Here is a 21,263-nt window from a genome sequence, read left to right as displayed (position 1 = left end):
CTTCAGTGAGAGCAGAAGTGTGATTGTGAAGGCTGGAGTTTAAGAGGAGCTTTCAAAGATGTTTGCCCTTAATGGGAGCAGAAGAAGTTACAATGAAATCTTGCATTTCTGAGACAGCAACTGAGTGAGTGAGTAAATCCGAGGTTTTGGTGCAAAGTGGGAATTCATTGCACTGTGAGGATGAAGCTCTACTTAATGAGTCATTTCTGCTGGTGAATGAAACCAGGCTCAAGATTAGGAGGAGTAGATTTAGGACAGAGTTGAGGAGGAACTGCTTTTCCTGGAGTGTAGTGAATCTATGGAATTCTCTGCCCCAGGAAGCAGTAGAGACAGATTCATTAAGTATGTTCAAGACACAGTTGGATGGATTTTTGCAGTGGTAGGGGAATTAAGGGTAGTTGGGACAATGCAGGGAGGAGGATCTCAGATGATGAATAGATCAGCCATGATCTTAATGAATGGCGGAGCAGGTTGGATGGGCCAAATGGCCTTCTCCTGCTTCTATTACTAGGTAACTGTGTAACCCTGCATTTCCCATGGCTAACCCACCTAACCTGCACATCCGTCATCATTATAGGCAATTTAGCATGGCCAATTCAAATCAAATCAAGGTGATGTGGGAAATGAACATTAGAGAAAGGGACAAGGAGAGTAAATGTACCAGCAAAATGTACCAGGATTCTAAAGATCACAAAAATTGAAACGGTGAGTCTCAACGTGTGCCGCATTGTAACAAAATTGAATGAATTGACTGCACACATTGAAGTGAATAATTATGGTCTGAGACTCCTTACAGAGACATGGCTTTAGGATGGCAAGGATTAGATTCTGTATATTGAGGGTGTTGTGTAATGGGTAGCTTGGTAAAGGTAGAGGGTTGGGCACTGCTAATCAAAGCACTGATCACATGGTAGTCTGATGTCAGCTCGGGTTTCAGGGCCTGGTGTGTCTGTCCACTGTTGATCTCCCTGTTCCCAAGGAGTATGTCGGTCTGTGCTCAGCTCTGCTGGATTTCTGCTGAAGCTTTGTCCCCTTTTTCACCTTCTGGAACAATAAAGCATTCAGTCAACCGAGCCCCAACCTACAATCTCCCAGCCTGTCAGCCATCCAGGCACAGTGTAATCACAGCAGGGGATCTCACAAGAAAAATGAAACCAAATTAGAAATGACTTAGGTGCTCGTGTTTAATGTTTGTTCATGAGAAAGTGGACCACAAATGGGGCTCTCCCAGGATTCTTATACTATCCCACTTGAGGAATTCTCTCTCTTACATCTAACTATGAGAACCCAGCTATGATTTACAACAATATTTACACCAACAGAAGTAAGGCACCTGTTCTCAAATAGACAGAGACATACAGGATGGAAATAGACATTTTCTCTCTCATGCGCGCGCACACACACACACAAGTTCACGGGAATAAATGCACATTTGCAGAGCTGAGCTCAAATGTCACTTTTTGTTCTAAAACTTTAAGTTCGCTTGATAAGGTGCTTTCCAGGAAGTTCTGGGATTTGCATATTAATGATACCTGCAACCCTTTTGAAAAGATGAAAGACTTAACAATCCAGGTTTGTTCAATGTATCATTTCAGTGGCAGGACACTGTCATGTTTTTCTATAAATTCTGTGTCTTATTATTTTATTCTCCACAACCACTTGATGAAGGAACAGCGCTCCAAAAGCTAGTGCTTCTAAATAAACCTGTTGGACTATAACCTGGTGTTGTGTGATTTTTAACTTTGTCCAGGTTAGGGGGGAATTGCTATGCTAAATTACCCATAGTGCCCAGGGATGTGCAGGTTAGGCGTGATAGTCAGGGAGTAGAGCAACAGGTGCAGGGATGTGGGTGGGTCAGTGTGAACTCGTCGGGCCGAGTGGCCTCCTTCCACACTGTGGGGATTCTGTGAAGGGAAGGAATTCCTGCAAACTATGCAGGGCAGTGCGGGCTAGCCAGCCGGTCGGCCGCGACCCACCCCTTCCTCTCGTCCCTTTTCCCATTCCCTACCCCACCCCTGACCCATTGAAGGCGTCACAACGCGGAAGTGGCCCTGTCAGTTTGCATGAAACTCCCTCCCTCTCGGCAAATCTTCATCCTGGGAGTGTGTGGGGGGGAATCTGTTCACTTGTGGCAACTGGAGTGAATCCAGGGAGGCAGCAGACTCCGCAAACTCAGGTATGTGTCTTAATTACCCGGGCGAGGAGGGACAGAAGGATAGGGTGGGGCTGTTTTCCCCATCGCGCCAGAGTCTGAGACTTTTATAAAATCATGAGGGGTATGGATAGGGTAAATAGACAAGGTCTTTCCCTTGGGATGGGAAAGTCCCAAACTGGAGGGTCATAGGTTCAGGGTGAGGGCAGTGGGGAGATGTAAAAGAGACCTCAGTGGCAACTTTTTCATGAAAAGGGTGGTGCTTTTATGGAATGAGCTGCCAGAGGAAGTTGTGGGGACTGCTAGAATTCCAACAGTTAAAAGGTATCTGGATGGGTGTATGAATACAAAGGGTTCAGTGGATCGGGGCCAAGTGATGGCAAATGTGACTGGAGTCATAGAGATGTACAGCACAGAAACAGACCCTTCGGTCCAACTCGTCCTTGCTGACAAGATAGCCAACCCAATTTAGTCCCAGCTGTCAGCACCCGGCCCATATAGGGGCCAAGTGATGGCAAACATGACTAGATTAATTTAGGATATCTGGGCAGATTGGGCCAATGAGTCTGTTTCCGTGCTGTGTGACTCTAATTGTCCTCGGTGAAAGCAGAATTGTGGTTGTGAAGGCTGGACTTTCAGAGCATGTTTTGCCCTGACTGGGAGCAGAAGAGTTTGACTGAAGTGTGTCAGTGTTAATGCCTTGATGTCTCCGTTTGCTCCCACCTTCCTGGGGTCATTGACCATTTTGCGTCTGGTCCTTCCTCAAGAAGCTGCATTGCAGGTTCACCCTGAATTGACACTTTTTGTTTACTTCCCAAAATCAGACCTGCTCACTCTCAGCAGGATCCCAGTGTTGTGAAAGATATTAACTTTCAGGTGGAGATATCCAAAATTCAGAGAGATGTCAGTCTTGATGTTTTTGCTTTTTCTGCCCCTGTAAGATCCTGAATCAGCACCTTCAGGAGAATTAGTTAGAGCAGAGTGAGAACAGAGGGGAAGGGAGAGTGGGATGGTGCTTTCAATTTTGTGGAATAACAAAAGAATATTCCACAGAAAGTAGAATTGCTTGTTCTGAATTTCTACCCTGCACTGATAGTGATGACTTTTGTAATCTCTTTTTGCAGAGTATTTGAATATCTGAAGTCAGAAGATTCAAAGTCAACAGATGAAGGGCTTATGCCTGAAACATTGACTCTCCTGCTCCTCGGATGCTGCCTGACCTGCTGTGATTTTCCAATGCCACACATTTCGACACTGACTCTCCAGCGTCTGCAGACCTCACTTTGACATCACTGTCTGACAGACATTCGGACCGCAACAATTTTCAACTGAAATACTGCGAGAAGGAGCAAAGCTTTTTGGTTCCTGTTTGGGTACGTTTTCAGCATCAGTGGGACTGGATGAGAGACCCTACAGCGCACTGAGTGTGGAGCGTGTAACCGCTATACAGCCTGGAAAGAGGAATTGATGCCAGGGAGGGGCTTGTATGCGTGTTTGTGTGTAACTGAAGCGTCGGCCATGGAGAAACCCGAGGAATCCCACCTTTTGGAGAAACGATGGAAGTGTGATGACTGCGGGAAAAGCTTCTGTTTCCCATCTACCGTGGACTCTCATCGGCGCAGCCACACCGAGGAGAGGCCGTTCCCTTCCCCGTGTGTGGGAAGGCCTTCAGCAATTCCTCCACCCTGCTGACCCACCGGCGGGTCCACACAGGTGAGAGGCTGTTCACCTGTTGTCAGTGCAAGAAGGCTTACACCTGCTCCTCCGCCCTGCGGAGGCACCAGCGAGTTCACCTGTAGGGGAATTGAAACAGTGATGGCCAAGTTGCATCCTTAACCTGGTCTGGCCTACACATGACTCCAGGTTCACAGCAGTGTGGTTGACTCTACACTGTCCCACCCCTCCTCACTCGGCAAATGAGAGGGGAGAAACTTACTTGGAGACAGAGTATGGATTGAAATTATTGAGTGAGGCAATACTTCCTCTGGGTTACAGCTGGACCAAGGATCCAATTACAAAGGGACGACTGGGTGCTAACCAATAATAAAGAATGTGAGGTGGTGGGGGGGGGGGGAAATGCATGTACTTTGACCTTGAGCTGTTTAAAAAGCAGCAACTTTTTCTCTGCCTTTTTGCAGGGGGATCTGAAGCTGTAACAAAGTTGGGTTGCAATAAAAGTTATCTGAACTTACCGCCGGGCTCAGACTCTCATTGAAAGCTTTGAGCTCCAAGAGGTTTTATTTTAAAGCTGCTTATTTCTTTCAGCCTCCTGCACTAAGCTTCCAATGTTGTCTATCAGATGGAGCAGTGAATGAGCCAGTATCATTAGAAATTGTAAGTTTTTCAGGAGTGTAGAGTGCATCATTTCATCGGCATTGTAAAGTTTACTGGCAGCGTCGGGAGGTGTGGGCTGTGTTCAGTGGAAACGATGTGGAGGAGCCGGTGGTGGACTTGGCCTGGGTAAAGTGAAAAATCACACAACACCAGGTTATAGTCCAACAGGTTTATTTGGAAGCACTAGCTTTCGGAGCGCTGCTGCTTCATCGGGTAGCTGTGGAGCCGGATCAAAAGACACAGAATTGATAGCAAAAGCTCACAGTGTCATGCAACTGATAGGATATACTGAATAAACCTAGATTGCTGTTCAGTCTTCCATCTTTGAGAATGGATTGCGGGTTTTGGTTCATTAATCTGTAAATCCCAGAACATCTTTTCAGTTACGTTCTTGAGATGACTTAAGGTTTTATTTTAAAAAATGCGTACAGCTCAGACAATGCATTAAATGTGTGAGGTTCGAGCCTGTCACACCCCAATCTTGGATCAGACTGGTTCTAGTTCCAAAGTAGGAATTTATAAAATATTACATGGATTGACTGCCTGCAGTTTCTGCACTTCTTTGAGCAAAGTAGAATGCACCTGCAAATAATTCTGCCAATTCAAATTCACTTCTTGGAGTTATTTGTGTGTGTGCATGTGAGTTTGTGTGCATGCTTTGTATAGAGTATAAGCCTGTGAGAGTGTTGGGGGGTGTATGTGTGTGTATATGTATGAGAGAAGTATGAATAAAAGCAGGGGGTTGCATTTTGCTGAAACAAGGAAGGATGGATCTATACAGGTGATGGTAGGGCCTTGAGCCTTGTTGGAGAACAGAGACATGGGAGGATTCAGGTGCATAGCTGCATCACTAGGAGACAGGGTGGTTAAGAAGGTGTTTAGCACACTTGCCTTCATTGTTCACACCATTGAGTATAGGGGATGGGACATCATGTTGAGGTTGTACAGGATGTTGGTGAGGCCACTTTCAGAGTACTCAGTACAGTTCTGGTGGCCCTGTAATAGGAAGAATACTATTAGAGAGGGTTTAATAAAGATTTACCAGGAGGTTGTAAGGACTGGAGAGTTTGAGTTATAAGCAGAGACTGGGACACTTTTCACTGAAGTGCAAGAGGTTGAGTGGTGATGTCATTGAGATTTATAAAACCATGAGAAGTGGAGGTAAGGTGAATAGCAAAGGGCTCTTCCTTAGTGTAGAGGTGCTCAAAACGGAGGCATATTTTTAAAAGTGAGGGGAGAGAAATTTAAAAGGAGCCTGAGGGACAACGTTTTGGTACAGGGTGGTTTGCATATGGAATGAACTTGCTGAGGAAGTGGTAGATGCAGGTACAGTTACAACATTTAAGCGAAATTCAGATGGGTACATGAATAGAAAGGTTTAGAGGGATATGGGCCAAATGTAAGTAAGTGGGACTAGTTATTTTGGGAATCCTGGTCGGTATGGACGGGTTGGACCGAAGGGTCTGTTTCTGTGCTGTCTACCTCTATGAACCAGAAGTGATCTTATTGAAACCAGTAGAATTCTGAAAGGGGCTTGACAGGATAGATGCCAATAAAATGCTCCTTTGTGGGGAGGGTCATAGAATCCCAACAATGTGGAAGCAGGCCATTCAGCCCATCTATTACACACTGGCCCTCTGAAGAGCATCCCACCCATACCTAACCCCTTTCTCCATATTTCCCATGGCTAATCCACCCTAACCTACACCCTAAAATACAGAAGAGGAAGTGTTAGATGTCTTGAAACATAAAGGTGGATAAATCCCCAGGACCTGATCCGCTGTAGCCTAGAACTCCGTGGGAAGCTAGAGAAGTGATTGCTGGGCCTGTTGCTGAGATATTATCATCAATAGTCACAGGTGAGGTGCCGGAAGACTGGAGCTTGGCTAACATGGTTCTACTGTTTAAGAAGGGTGGTAGACCAGTAAGCCTGATGTCATTGGTGGGCAAGTTGTTGGAGGGAGTCCTGAGGGACAGGATGTACATGTATTTGGAAAGGCAAGGACTGATTAGGGATAGTCAACATGACTTTGTGCGTGGGAAATCATGTCTCACAAACTTGATTGAGTTTTTCTGAAGAAGTAACAAAGAGGATAGATGAGGGCAGAGCAGTAGATGTGATCTATATGGACTTCAGTAAGGCATTCAACAAGGTTCCCCATGGGAGACTGATTAGTAAGGTTAGATCTCACGGAATACAGGTAGAACTAGCCATTTGGTTACAGAACAGGCTCAAAGGTAGAAGACAGAGGGTGGCAGTGGAGGGTTATTTTTCAGACTGGAGGCCTGTGACCAGTGGAGTGCCGCAAGGATCGGTACTGGGCCCTCTACATTTTGTCATTTACATAAATGATTTGGATGCGAGCATAAGAGGTACAGTTAGTAAATTTGCAGATGCCACAGCTCCATCCCATAGACAGCTCACTGGGGCACACTCTCTCTCAACAAGGGCAAAAGACATACAAAAGTGGAGTAACCAGACAAAATGCAGAAGCAATAAAATGTCGAACCACAGGGGAAAGAAATTGTGGCTCCACCCCGTTTATCACTGTTGGCATTTGGACACTTAAAATCTGTCAATAACAGCAGCAGCCTCAAAGAGCATACTGCGCATGTTTGCCAGTGTCAGCAACGCAGTACGCATGCTCGCTGGTGTCAGCAAAAAATAGTGCTCATGCTAATCACTATTGGCAAAAGAGGCGCGGGACCTTCTTTTGATTGACCAATAGGGAGCACAGGAGGACCGGAAGGACATTTGTCCTCCTGCCAATGAGAGGCACCCCATTGTCTGAATGCAGAAGTTGGACCATGAGGTTCTGAAGCTGCTGCTCGTGTCTGAATGAACATTGAGCTTCATCCCAGACTGCACATTCCTTCCTCTGTCCATTACCTATGAGTACGGCACTCTTCTCTTGCCACCTTTTCCATTTATTTTTTCATTCTGGGATTCAGTTGTTGACTTGCAGCAACTAAAAGGAAAGAGAGTGAGTCGGGATGCGGACAGACTCTGGAAACGTTGCGCCAGGTCTGTGTCTCTATTGGCAAAATACACAGGTAGGTGGCTGGAAGAACACAGCAAGCCAGGCAGTATCAGGAGGTGGAGAAGTCAACGTTTCAGGTGTAACCCTTCTTCAGGATTGGGGATGGGTTTAGGGGGCGATGCAGGGGGATGGGTTTAGGGGGCGATGCAGATAAAGGGTGTGCTGGTTGGTGAAGTGGGGATAGATGTAGACAGGTAGAGGGTTCGACCTAGGCAAAATGGAGGACTGCAGATGCTGGAAACCAGAGGTTAGATCAGAGTCGTGCTGGAAAAGCACAGCAGGTCAGGCAGCATCCGAGAAGCAGGAAAATCGACGTTTCGGGCAAAAGCCCTTCATCAGGAATTTCCCTAGAGTAGGGGACTCCAAAGCTAGAGGACATATGTTTGAGGTGAGAGGGGAATGATTTAAAAGAGACGTGAAGGACAACTTTTTCACATAGACAGTTGTGCATGCGTGGAACGAGCTGCCAGAGGAATTGGTGGAGGCTGGTACAATTATATTTAAAATGCATCTGGCTGGGTACATGAATTGGGACGGTTTGAAACTGTGTGGGTCACATGCTGGCAAACAGGACTAGATTAATTTTGGATATCTGGTCATCATGGACAAGTTGGGCCTCAGGGTCTGTTTCCATGCTGTATGGCTCTTAATCGTCTTTGATGAAAGCAGAAGTGTGGTTGTGAAGACTAGACTTTCAGAGCAGCTTTCGAAGATGTTTTGCCCTTACTGGGAGCAGAAGAATACAATGAAATCTTGCATTTGTGAGATAGCAATTGAGTAAAGGGAGTACATCTGCGATTTTGGCAAAAAATGGGAATTCATTGCACTATGGGGATGAAGCCCTACCTTATCCAGTTATTTCAGCTGGTGGATGAGACTCGGCAGTTCACGCAGGCAGTCAATCCAGTAATATTTTGTAAATTCCACTTTAGGAAATACAACCAGTTTGATTCAAGATTGGGATACAGAGACAGACTCAAACCTCACACCTTTAATGCATTGTCTAAGTTGAGATGACACCTTTTGTTATAAAACCTTAAGTTATCTCAAGAAAGTGTCTTACAGGAAGTTCTGGGATTTACATATTAATGATACCTGCAACCCATTCTGAAATATGAAAGGCTTAACAATCCAGGTTTGTTCAATATATCATTTCAGTGGCAGGACACTACTGTTTTTCTATAAATTCTATGCCTTATGATGTTATTCTCCACAACCACCTGATGAAGGAGCAGCACTCCAAATGCTGGTCATTCCAAATAAACCTGTTGGACGATAACCTGTGTGTGTGTGTTTTTTTTAACTTTGTACAGGTTAGGGTGGATTGACCATGCTAAAGTGCTCACTGTGTCTAGGGAGGGGCAGGTTTGTGTGAATTGGTTGTGCTAAATTACACATAGTGTCCAGGAATGGATTGGTCATGCTAAATTACCTCTAGTGCCCAGGAATGTGCAGGTTAGGGTTAATTGGCCAGACTAACTTATCCAGAGTGAAGATCTAGACCCCTCTTAAGGAGCCTTTTGGTTCGAGATCAGTCTAAAGAATCAATGGAATGCGTCTGTACAAAGCAAGGTTATCAGTTTAATAAGGCATCTTGACACAATTCTGTCCAGCAACACAGCGGTTAAAGCTGTGTTCCATGGTGAAGTTGTGCAAGTACATTCAAAAATTACACATTATTTATTTAAGTTTTTTTAAGACACAGTACAGCCTTAATTACAAGAAAATACCAATCAAATATAATAAGGTGACATGATTTACAGCAGGCTAATCCAATGATATTTCCTGGGAAAGGAGTCTTAATTACGTAAAACATCATGCATGGTAGCAGCTCAAGGTTTGTTCGAATGGTCAATTAATGTGTCAGTGTTCATTTTAAGTAGACTCCATTGTCCTCTTATCTTTGGATTTTAGCTTAATTCTGCAAAACAGCAGGCCAAGTTCAGAGTTCAATCATTATTCTCAGCGATTTTGTTGTATTGTTTTAAATTGAAAAGCCATTTTGTGGTTAGTAAAAATCTGCATATACTTGTTGCGTCTGACAATAACCTAAATTCAAATTTTAGATCTTCACCTGAAGCATCAGAATCTGAGGGGTGACCTCATAGACGTTTGTAAGAGGCATGGATATGGTGAAGACCCAAGGTGTTTTCCCCAGGGTAGGGGAGTCCTACCCTGTTTGAGGTGAGAGGGGAATGATTTCAAAGGGATCTGAGGGGCAACTTCACGCAGAGAGTGATGCATGTATGGAACGAGCTGCCAGAGGGAGTGGTTGTGGCTGGTACAATTACAACATTTTAAAAAGCATCTGGATGGGAATATGAATAGGAAGGGTTCAGAGGGATATGGGCCATATGCAGACAAATGAGACTAGATTAGTTTTGGAGATCTGATCAGATGAATTGGACCAAAGGGTCTGTTTCTGTGCTGTATGACACTAATCATCTTTGGCGAAAGCAGAAGTGTGGTTGTGAAGACTGGACTTTCAGAGCAGCTTTCAAAGATGTTTTGTCCTTACTGGGAGCAGAAGAAGTTACAATGAAATCTTGCATTTGTGAGATAGCGACTAAGTGAGTGAGTACATCCCGGATTTTGGTGGAAAGTGGGAATTCATTGCACTGTGGGGATGAAGCCGTACCCTATCCAGTCATTGCTGCTGGTGGGTGAGACCAGACCTCAAGACTAAGGGGAGTAGATTTAGGACAGAGATGAGGAGGGGAAAGTGAGGACTACTGCTTTTCCTGGAGTGTAGTGAATCTATGGAATTCTCTTCATTAAGTATATTCAAAATGGGTTTTCGCATGGTTGGGGAATTAAGGGTATTTGGGGCAATGCTGCGAGGAGGAGCTGAGACGATGGATAGATCGGCCATGATCCCAATGAAGAATGGGGCAGGCTAGATGGGCAAAATGGCTGACTCCTGCTTTTATTACTGTGAAACTATTTCCCATAGCTAACCCACCTCATCTGCACATCACTGAGCACTGTGGGTAATTTAGCATAGCGAATCCACTCTAACCTGCACCTACCTGGACACCATGGGTAATTTAGCACAGCCAATCCAACCGAAATTACGCAACACTGAACACTGGGTAATTTAACATGGTCAATCCACCCTAACCTGGACAAAGTTAAACATCACAACACCAGATTATAGCCCAATGGGTTTATTTGGAAGTACTAGCTTTCGGAGCACTGCTCCATCATCAGGTGGTTGTGGAGTATAAGGTCATAAGGCAGAGAATTTATGGAAGAAGATTAAAGTGTCCTGCCACTGAAATGATATATTGAACAAACCTGGATTGTTACCTCTTTCATCTTTTACAGTGGGTTGCAACTATCATTCATATGTAAATCTCGATAACACAAGGTTTTATAACAAAAGGTAACAACATCTGGGCGGCATTGTGGCTCAGTGGTTCTTAATTCTGCCTCACAGTACTTGGGACCCAGGTTCAATTCCAGCCACTGGCCACAGTCTGTGTGGAGTTTGCACATTCTCCCCGTGTCTGCATGAGATTTCTCCAGGTGCTCTGGTTTCCTCCCACAATCCAAAAATATGCAGGTTAGGTGAATTGGCCATGCTTAAATTGCCCAGTGTGTTACATGCATTGGTCAGGGGTAAATATGGGGAATGGGGCCTGGTGGGTTACTGTTTGGAGGGTTGGTGTGGACCTGTTGGGCCTGTTTCCGTACTGTAGGGAATTGAATCCAATCTCAGCTCAGACAATGCGTTAAAAGTCAGAGTCTGTCTTTATCCCCACCTTGAATCTGACTAGTTCTGTTTCTAAAGTAGGAATTTATAAAATACAACGTTCTGACAGCTTGCAGATTGTGCATTTTTGAGCAAAATAGAATTTATCTGAAAATGTAATTCTGCAAATGCAAATTCACCCCCATGGACTTGTGTGTGCTTACAGCTAAAAAGTTTATTTCCGTGCTGTGTATCTCTGTCTATTTGGTAACAGATGCTTTATTTCTGTTGGCATAAATATTGTTGTAAGTCATAGCTGGGTACTAATAGTTAGATATAAAGCAAAGAGAATTCCTCAAATAGGGCACTATCAGAATCCTGGGAGACCCCTATTTCTGGTTTACTTCCTATTGACAAACATTAAGCATGAGCACCTATTTATTTTTATTTTTTTGTTTCACTTTTCTTGTTTGATTCCCTGGTACGCTCTGTGTCTGGTCGGTTGTCAGGCTGGGAGATAGTGGATTGGGTTTCGATTGACTGAATGTTGTATTGTTCTGGAAGGTGTAAAGGGGTTGGGGGGGGAGTGTTGGGGAATCAAAACTTCAGCAGAGCTGAGAACAGACCAACATCTTACTCTGTGGGAACAGGAGATCAACAGAGGACAGAGAAACCAGGACCTGAAATCCGACCTGACACCGGATTACTGTGATCAGTGTTTTGATTTGCAATGCCAACCCTCTACCTTCACCTAGCTTCCCGTTTGACTACCCCGTCGATATTCAAGATCCAATCCTTGTCATCCTGAAGCTATGTCTCTGTAAGGAGTCTCAGATCATAATTATCCTCTTCAATGTGTGCAGTCAATTCATTCACTTTTGTAACAGTGCAGCACACATGCAGACACACTGTTTTCGGTTTACATTTTTTATGATCTTTGCAATCCAGTTTTAATTGCTGGTACATTTACTCTCCTTGTCTCCATCATTCTGTGATGTTCATTTCCCACATCACTACATTGCTCACTGGCCTTGATTGGGATTGGCCATAGTGCCCAGGGATGTGCAGGTTAGGTATATTTGTCGGGGTAATGTAGAGCGGTAGGGGAATGGGTCTGGGTGGGTTCCCCTTCAGAGGGTCGGTGTGGACTCGTTGGGCCGAGTGGCCTGCTCCCACACTGTGGGGATTCTCTGAAGCGAAGGGATATTTGCAAACGGTGCAGGACAGCGCAGGCGCAGTGCGTGCGCCCGGCGTGGCCCCGCCCATCCGCTGCTTTCTTGACGTCACAACGCGGAAGTGACACTGAATGAATGAAAATCCCTCCGTCTGGGCTAATCCTGGGGCGGGAAAATCTGTTCACTTGTAGCAACGGGAGTGAATCCAGGGCGGGAGCAGACCCTGTCAACTCAGGTATGGGAGTTAGTTACCAGGTGAGGAGGACAGAGATTGGGAGGAGTAGATATCTTTTCTGTTTTCCTTTTCAAAATGCACCCGATTTCCACAAGTAAATGCAACAGGTATAAGTACAGCAAATGCAGCTTCAAGCCGGCTGTGCACCCTCTGTTCTTCCTCTGCCTTGGCTCCAGCACTTTTGGCTTCCTTTCCCTTCTCCACTCCCCTCCCCCCCCCCCGCCCCCCGCCGGGTGTTAATACCTCAATGTTTTTCCGGTTGTCTTTTGTGGCTTTGAAAACTTTCCCAATCGTCTGAGTACAGGATTTGGGAGATTATGTTGCAGCTGTACAGGACATTGGTTAGGCCACATTTGGAATATTGTGTGCAGTACTGGTCTCTCTGCTGTAGGAAGGATGTCATAGAGTCATGGATGTTGTGAAACTTGAAAGGGTTAAGAAAAGATTGGCAAGGATGTTGTCAGGGTTTGAGCTGATCAGGATGGGGCTGTTTTCCCTTGAGTACCAGAGGCTGAGGGGAGACCCTACAGATTTCTATAAAATCATGAGTGGCATGGACAGGATAAATAGACAAGGTGTTTCCCTGGAAAGGAGTAGAACTAGAGGGTAATAGGTTTAGGGTTGGGGGGAGATTTAAAAGGGCCCTAAGGGGCTACTCTTGTATTCAGAGGGCGGCGCATGTAAGGAATGAGCTGCCAGAGGAAGTGGTGGAGGCTGGTACAATTCCAGCATTTAAAAGGCATCTCGCTGGGTATATGAATAGAAAGGGTTTAGAGGGATATGGGCCAAGTGCTGTCAAATGGGACTAGTGATTGAGGATATCTGATCGGCATGGATGAGTTGGACCGAAGGGACTATTTCTGTGCTGTACATCTGGTAGACAATGGTCCTCAGAATTCTGTTCCCATTATGCTCACCCTTAACTCTATTGCACATGGTCGTGGTGACAGTATCACATTCTGAAATGAGAAAAGACCTATAAATGCACAAGGGAGATGTCAGTCTTGATGTTTTTGCTTTTTCTGCCCCTGTAAGATCCTGAATCAGCACCTTCAGGGGAATTAGTTAGAGCAGAGGGAGAGAGAGAGTGGGATGGTGCTTTCAATTTTGTGGAATAACAAAAGAATATTCCACAGAAAGTAGAATTGCTTTTTCTGAATTTCTACCCTGCACTGATGATCCCTTTTGTAATCCCTTTTTGCAGAGTATTTGAAAATCTGAAGACTGAAGTTTCAAAATCAACAAATGAAGGGCTTACGCTCGAAACATTGACGCTCCTGCTCCTCGGATGCTGCCTGACCTCCTCTGCTTTTCGACTGACTGTCCAGCGTCTGCAGTCCTCACTTTGATGTCAATGTCTGACAGTCACTCAATCCATCGGGACCGCAACAATTTTTGACTGTGATTTCTGTGAGAGGGATCAACGCTTTTTGGTTCCTGTTTGAGGACGTTTTCAGCATCAGTGGGACTGGACGAGAGACCCCACTGTTGCCGCGCACTGTGTGTGGAGCCTGAAACTGTTATACGGCCTGGAAAGGGGATTTCACGGCACGGAGGGGCTCTACACGTGTTTGTGTGCAGCTGAAGCTGTGGCCATGGAGAAACCTGAGGAATCCCACCCCATGGAGAAACCGTGGAAGTGTGGTGACTGTGGGAAAGGCTTCCATGTCCCGTCTGCCCTGGAGACTCATCGGCGCAGTCACACCGGGGAGAGGCCATTCCCCTGCACCGACTGCGGGAAGGCCTTCAGACATTCCTCCCACCTGTTGGCCCACCAGTAGGATCACACGGGGGTGAGGCCCTTCAGCTGCCCAGATTGTGGGAAGGGCTTCAGGTATTCCTCCACCCTGCTGACCCACCAGCATGTCCACACAGGAGAGAGGCCCTTCAGCTGCCCTGAGTGCGGGAAGGCCTTTACCGATGTCTCCGCCCTGCTGAGGCACCAGCGGATCCACACAGGGGAGAGGCCCTTCAGCTGCCCTGAGTGTGGGAAGGCCTTCAGTTATTCCTCCACCCTGCGGAGCCACCGGCGCGTCCACACGGGGGAGAGGCCCTTCAGCTGCCCTGAATGCGGGAAGGCCTATACCGACGTCTCCTCCCTGATGAGCCACCGGCGCGTCCACACGGGGGAGAGGCCCTTCAGCTGCCCCGAGTGTGGGAAGGCCTTTACCGACATCTCCTCCCTGATGAGGCACCAGCGGATCCACACGGAGGAGAGGCCCTTTGCCTGCTCTGTGCCGGAAGGCATTCAGCAATTCCTCCACTCTGCTGATCCACCAGCGTGTCCACACGGGGGAGAGGCTGTTCACCTGCTGTCAGTGCGGGAAGGGCTTCACCTGCTCCTCCAACCTGCGGAGTCACCAGCGGATCCACACCGGGGAGAGGCCCTTCAGCTGCCCCGAGTGTGGCAAGGCCTTTAGTGATTCCTCCAACCTGGTGACCCACCAGCGGATCCACACCGGGGAGAGGCCGTTCACTTGCTCTCAGTGCGGCAAGGGCTTCACCAGCTCCTCCCACCTGCGGAGCCACCAGCGAGTTCACGTGCCATCGCAGAGGGATTGAAGGAGTGATGGCTGAGTGCCATTATCGATTGGACCATCAACCCAGTTCCAGGGACTTCGGGTTTGAATCCCCCCACGACAGATGGCAGAATTGGTATTCAGTCAGAAATGTGGAGTTGGGAATCTAACGATGAGACCGTTTCAGGGAGGGGGTGGTGCGGGGGAGAAAGCCCCCATCTGATTCACATTCTCCCTTGTTAGGGAAGGGAACCGCCATTGTGGGAAAGGATTCACTCAGTCGTTCCAGCTGCATTCTTTACCCGGTCTGGCCTACACGTGACTCCAGACCCACAGCAGTCTGGTTGACTCTACACTGCCCCTTCCTGGCAAAGGAGTGGGGAGAAACTTACTTGGAGACAAGGTATGGGTTGAAATTGCTGAGTTAGGCAATACTTCCTCCAGGTTACGGCTTTACCAAGGATCCAATTACAAAGGGACAACTTGGTGCTGGCCAATAGTAAAGACAGTGAGGGGGGGGTCGGACAAGGGGAGGTGTGGTGTGTGCACTTTGACCTTGAGCTGGTCAAAAACAACTACTTTTTTCTCTGCCTTTTTGCTGGGGGGATCTGAAGCTGTAACAAAGTTGGGTTGCAATAAAGTTTACCTGAACTTACCACCGGGCTCAGACTCTCATTGAAAGCTTTGAGCTCCAAGAAGTTTTTGTTTTAAAACTGCTCATTTCTTTCAGCCTCCTGCACTAAGTTTAGAACAAAGAACATAGAACAATCCAGCACAGAACAGGCCCTTTGGCCCTCGATGTTGCGTCGACCTGTGAACTATTCTCGTCCCCCTACACTATCCCAAAATCATCCATGCACTTATGTAAGGATTGTTTAAATCTCCCTAATGTGGCTGAGTTGACTACCTTAGCAGGTAGGGCATTCCGCTCCCTTACCACTCTGTGTAAAGAACTTGTCTCTGACATCTGTCTTAAAGCTATCCCCCCTCAATTTGTAGTTATGCCTCCTCGTACACGCTGACGTGATCATCCTAGGAAAACGTCTTTCTCTGTCTACCCTATCTAATCCTCTGATCATCTTGTATGTCTCTATCAAATCCCCCCTTAGCCGCCGCCTTTCCAATGAGAAAAGGCCCAAGTCTCTCAGCCTTTCCTCATACCACCTTCCCTCCAGACCAGGCAACATCCTGGTAAATCTCCTCTGCACCGTATCCAATGCTTCCCACATCCTTCCTGAAATATGGGGACCAGAACTATACACAATATTCCAAGTGTGGCCGCACCAGCGTTTTGTATAGTTGCAGCATGATATTGCGGTTCCGGAACTCAATCCCTCTACCAATGAAACCTAACACACCGTATGCCTTCTTCACAGCACTATCCACCTGGGTGGCAACTTTCAGGGATCTACGCACATGGACTCCAAGATCCCTCTGCACATCCACACTACCAAGAATCTTTACATTGACCAAGTACTCTGCCATCCTGTTATTCTTCCCAAAGTGCATCACCTCGCATTTAGCTGCATTGAACTCCATTTGCCACCTCTCGGCCTAATTCTGCAGTTTATCCAAATTTCCCCCTGCAACCTGTAACATTCTTCCAAACTGTCCAGTACTCAACCGACTTTAGTGTCGTCTGCAAATTTACTAATCCATCCACCTATGCCTGTGTCTAAGTCAGTTATAAAAATGACAAACAGCAGTGGTCCCGAAACTAGTCATCGGACTCCAGACTGAATATTTTCCATCAACCACCACTCGCTGCCTTCTTCCAGTTTCTAATCCAAACTGCTAAATCACCCTCAATTCAATGCCTCTGCATTTTCTCCATCAGCCTACCATGTGGAACCTTATCAAAGGCTTTACTGAAGTCCAAGTATACCACATCAACTGCCCTACCCTCATCTACATGCTTGGTCACCTTCTCAAAGAACTCAATGAGATTTGTGAGACGTGACCTGCCCTCCACGAAACCATGTTGACTATCTGAAATCAAATTGTTGCTTACTAGATGATTTTAAATCTTCTCTTATAATCCTTTCCAAAATCTTTTCTACAATAGATGTAAGGCTCACTGGTCTATAATTACCTGGGTCATCTCTGCTGCCCTACTTGAACAAGGGCACAATATTTGCAATTCTCCAGTCCTCGGGTACTAAACCCGTAGACAATAACGACTCAAATATCAAAGCCAAAGGCTCTGCTATCTCCTCCCTAGCTTCCCAGAGAATCCTCGGATAAATCCCATCCAGCCCAGGGGACTTGTCTACTTTCACTCCTTCTCAAATTGATAACACCTGTGTGTAACTAACCTCGATCCTTTCGAGTCTAATATCTCGTAACTCATTCTTTTCCTGAGTGAACACCGATACAGGGTCCATGCTCAACTTCTCACTTCTGTCTTTGACTGGCCCTATTCCTACCCTAATCATCCTTTTATTCCTCACATATCTATAGAAAGCTTGAGCGATTTCCTGTATTCTATTTGCTAAAGGCTGCTCCTGTCCTCTCTTTGCTCTTCTTAACTCTCTCTTTAAATCCTTCCTACGTGATTCCTGTCCTCATCTGTTCCATCTTGCTTCATCAACACATAAGCCTCATGGAACAGCATCATAAGACACAGAACTTATATCAAAACATCAGTGTCATGCAACTGATAGAATATATTGAACAAACTTAGATAGTCTTCATCTCTTAGAATGGGTGTGGGCTTTGGTTCATTAATATGTAACACTTTTCGAGTACTCAGTACAGTTCTGTTGGCCCTGTAATAGGAAGAATACTATTAGAGAGGGTTAAATAAAGATTTACCAGGATGTTGTAAGGACTGGAGGGTTTGAGGTTATAAGGAGAGGCTGGGACTTTATTCACTGGAGCACAGGAAGTTGGGGGGGGGGGTGACCTCATTGAGATTGATAAAATCATGAGGATTGGAGGTAAGGTGAATAACAAAGGGCTCTTGCTTAGCGTCGGCGAGCTCAAAACTAGGGGGCATTTTTTTTAATGTGAGGAGAGAGATTTAAAAGGAACCGGAGGGGCAACATTTTGAAAGCGGGTGATTTCCACGTGGAATTAACTTGCTGAGGATGTGGTAGATGCAGGTACAGTGACAACATTGAAACAGCATTTGGGTGGGTACATGAATGGAAAGGTTAGAGGGATATGGGCCAAATGCAGGCAAGTGGGACTGGTTTAGTTTGGAATCCTGGTCGGCATGGACGAATTGGACCGAAGTGTCTGTTTCTGTGCTGGAAACCTTTATTGAAACCGGTAGAATTCTGAAAGGGGCTTGACAGGATAGATGCAGATAAAATGCTCCTTTGGTGGGGAGGGTCATCGAATTCTGACAATGTGGAAGCGGGCCATTCAGCCCATCGATTCCTCTCTGGCCCTCTGAACAGTATCCCACCCATACTCAACCCCTGACTGCGTATTTCCCATGGCCAAGCCACCCTAACCTGTACATCCCTGGTCACTATGGATAACTTAGCACGGCCAATCCTCCCTAACCTACCACCCGAATCTATAACTTACCTTCTCAAGATTGTAATTTAAATGCAGAGCTTTTCTAAGAAAAATGTCAGTCTGACTCAACATTGGGACACAGACAGAATGCACACCTATTGTCTCTACTGATAAATAGGGCAACGTCTCTTCGAAATGTAGATTCATTTAGATATAACTGCGTGACTTTACATATGAAGATATCCCTTTGAATGTGGCACATCCCTTTGAAATGAAATCTCGTCCATTTAAACCTCTTTATTTGCAGAAATACCCGTTAAAATGTCCGTGTCCCTTTAAAATGCAGATTTCCCCCTTTAGATATGACGCCGTTCCGTTAGATGTGGGAATATCTGTTTAAATTGAGCCGTGAGCTTTCCCAATGTAGACAGGGCTCCTGGAAACGTGGCAGTGTCCCCCCTGCAGCTGCAGAGCGAGACAGGAGAGTTTGTTTTTGTGAATGAGCAGTTGTAGCGCGAGGTGTCTGTTGCTTGGTGACGGTGAGGCTCCCCCGGCCCCGCCCATCCCCCCGTGCAGACGTCACGCGGGGGCGGAGGCGGTTGGGAGGAGAAGGCGCTCGAGCGGGGAAGCGGCGGCCGTTAGGAAAATGGCGCCGTGCGGCCCGGGGCAGACACCCGTCACTGGGCACCACCGCCTTCCTGGCGCAGCTGCTGTGTCACGGCCACACCGGCCGGCTGTACAGCAGCCAGGAGCCGGTGAGCATTCTGGAGGCGGATGGGGTTAAGGGCCTGCTTGGGAACTCGTCGGCCGCCTGGGTGGTGGAGTTCTACTGGTCGTGGGGCGGCCCCTGTGTCAACTATGGGGCCACCTGGAAGGTACTGGGCCCGGGAGGTGAAAGGTGAGGCAGGTTGGGGGGGGAAGGAGGGGAAGGAATGTGGGGCCTGTCCTGTCATAGTGACATTTTACACTCACTTTCCATCTGCTTTTACTGGCGTTTGTGCTGTTTACCCCTCACTGTGTGTTTAATCCTTGTGCTGTTTACCCCTCACTGTGTGTTTAATCCTTGTGCTGTTTACCCTTTGCTGTTACTTGTGCAATTGCTGAGGGTTGCTGAAACTTTATTGCTGGAACAGCACAGCAGGTCAGGCAGCATCTAGGGAACAGAAGATTCGACGTTTCGGGCACATGCCCTTCTTCAGGAATGAGCAGAGAGTGTTCAGCAGGAGAAGATAAAAGGTAGGGAGGAGGGACTTGGAGGAGGGGCGTTGGAAATGTGATAGGTGGAAAGAGGTCAAGGTGAAGGTGATAGGTCGGAGTAGGGTGGAGGCGGAGAGGTCAAGAAGAAGACTGCAGGTCAGGAAGGCGGTGCCGGGCTGGAGGGATTCGGCTGAGACAAGGTGGGGGGAGGGGGGATGAAGAAACTGGTGAAGTCCAAGTTCATCCCCTGTGGTTGGAGGGTTCCCAGTCGGAAGATAAGACGCTCCTCCTCCGACCGTCGCGTTGTTGTGGTTTGACGGTGGATGAGTCCAATGACCTGCATATCCTCGGTGGAGTGGGAGGGGGAAGCACAGCATTTCAACTAAGCGTCTTATCTTCCGACTGGGAACCCTCCAACCACAGGGGATGAACTTGGACTTCACCAGTTTCTTCATCCCCCCTCCCCCCACCTTGTCTCAGCCGAATCCCTCCAGCCCGGCACCGCCTTCCTGACCTGCGGTCTTCTTCTTGACCTCTCCGCCTCCACCCTACTCCGACCTATCACCTTCACCTTGACCTCTTTCCACCTATCACATTTCCAACGCCCCTCCTCCAAGTCCCTCCTCCCTACCTTTTATCTTCTCCTGCTGAACACTCTCTGCTCATTCCTGAAGAAGGGCATGTGCCCGAAACGTCGAATCTTCTGTTCCCTAGATGCTGCCTGACCTGCTGTGCTGTTCCAGCAATAAAGTTTCAGCTTTGATCTCCAGCGTCTGAAGACCTCACTTTCTCCTCAATTGCTGAGGGTAGTGTGTAAATACTAGTGAAGGAGATTATGCACCAGCATGTATATGTTCCTCAGGCATTGAAGGGGCAGGATCTGTTGAGAATGGTTGGTCAAGTGTGTGGTGTACTAAACCTTGTTAATATGGGTATAGTTATGATTTGGAGATGCCAGTGTTGGACAGGGATGTACAAAGTTAAAACTCACACAACACCAGGTTATAGTCCAACAGGTTTAATCAGCTGATGAAGTAGCATCGCTCCGAAAGCTAGTGTGCTTCCAATTAAACCTGTTGGACTATAACCTGGTGTTGTGATTTTTAACTGGGTATAGTTTGTTACTTGGAAAATATACTTTTTATTATTTAGAGTCATAGAGATGTACAGCACGGAAACATACCCATTTGGTCCAACCTGTCCATGCCAGCCAAATATCCTAAATTAATCTAGTCACATTTGTCAGCACTTGGCTCATATCCCTCTAAACCCTTCCTATTCATAGACCCATCCAGATGCCTTTTAAATGCTGTAATTATACCGGCTTCCACTACTTCCTCTGGCAGTTCATTCCATACATGCACCACCCTCTGCATGGAAACGTTGCCCCTTAGGTACCTTTTATATCTTTCTGCTCTCGCCCTAAACCTGTGCCCTCTAGTTGTGAA

At 46.8% G+C, this 21,263-nt stretch overlaps 2 protein-coding genes across 8 annotated transcripts in view; both read left to right on the top strand.

Moving 5' to 3' along the window:
- LOC148144457 (uncharacterized) overlaps positions 1 to 15,753 on the top strand; it is a 309,257-nt gene extending 293,504 nt beyond the window's left edge. The window contains exon 6 of the mRNA XM_087974694.1: positions 14,458 to 15,753. Coding sequence (XP_087830820.1) covers positions 14,458 to 15,051 — 594 coding nt within the window. The 3' untranslated portion in view covers positions 15,052 to 15,753. The remainder of the gene's footprint in view (positions 1 to 14,457) is intronic.
- LOC148144448 (uncharacterized) overlaps positions 1 to 21,263 on the top strand; it is a 677,410-nt gene that overhangs the window by 284,924 nt on the left and 371,223 nt on the right. For 3 of the 7 annotated variants that reach the window (XR_015751480.1, XR_015751482.1, XR_015751476.1), the window contains exon 1: positions 19,255 to 19,516. The exons of 2 other annotated variants lie outside the window; for them this stretch is intronic. The gene's annotated coding sequence lies outside the window, so the exon portion shown is untranslated. Of the gene's footprint in view, positions 1 to 19,248; positions 19,517 to 21,263 lie in introns of those variants that run through there. 2 more of the 7 variants (XR_015751481.1, XR_015751477.1) reach the window with 1 other exon arrangement.

The sequence above is a fragment of the Chiloscyllium plagiosum genome, unplaced genomic scaffold, assembly GCF_037043375.1.
Source record: "Chiloscyllium plagiosum isolate Xiang-an unplaced genomic scaffold, Cpla_swu_hap1 HiC_scaffold_27, whole genome shotgun sequence".
NCBI classification, from domain to species: Eukaryota; Metazoa; Chordata; class Chondrichthyes; order Orectolobiformes; family Hemiscylliidae; genus Chiloscyllium; species Chiloscyllium plagiosum.
The sequence above is the reverse complement of the archived record's forward strand: the minus strand, read 5'-3'. Positions and strand labels throughout refer to the sequence as shown.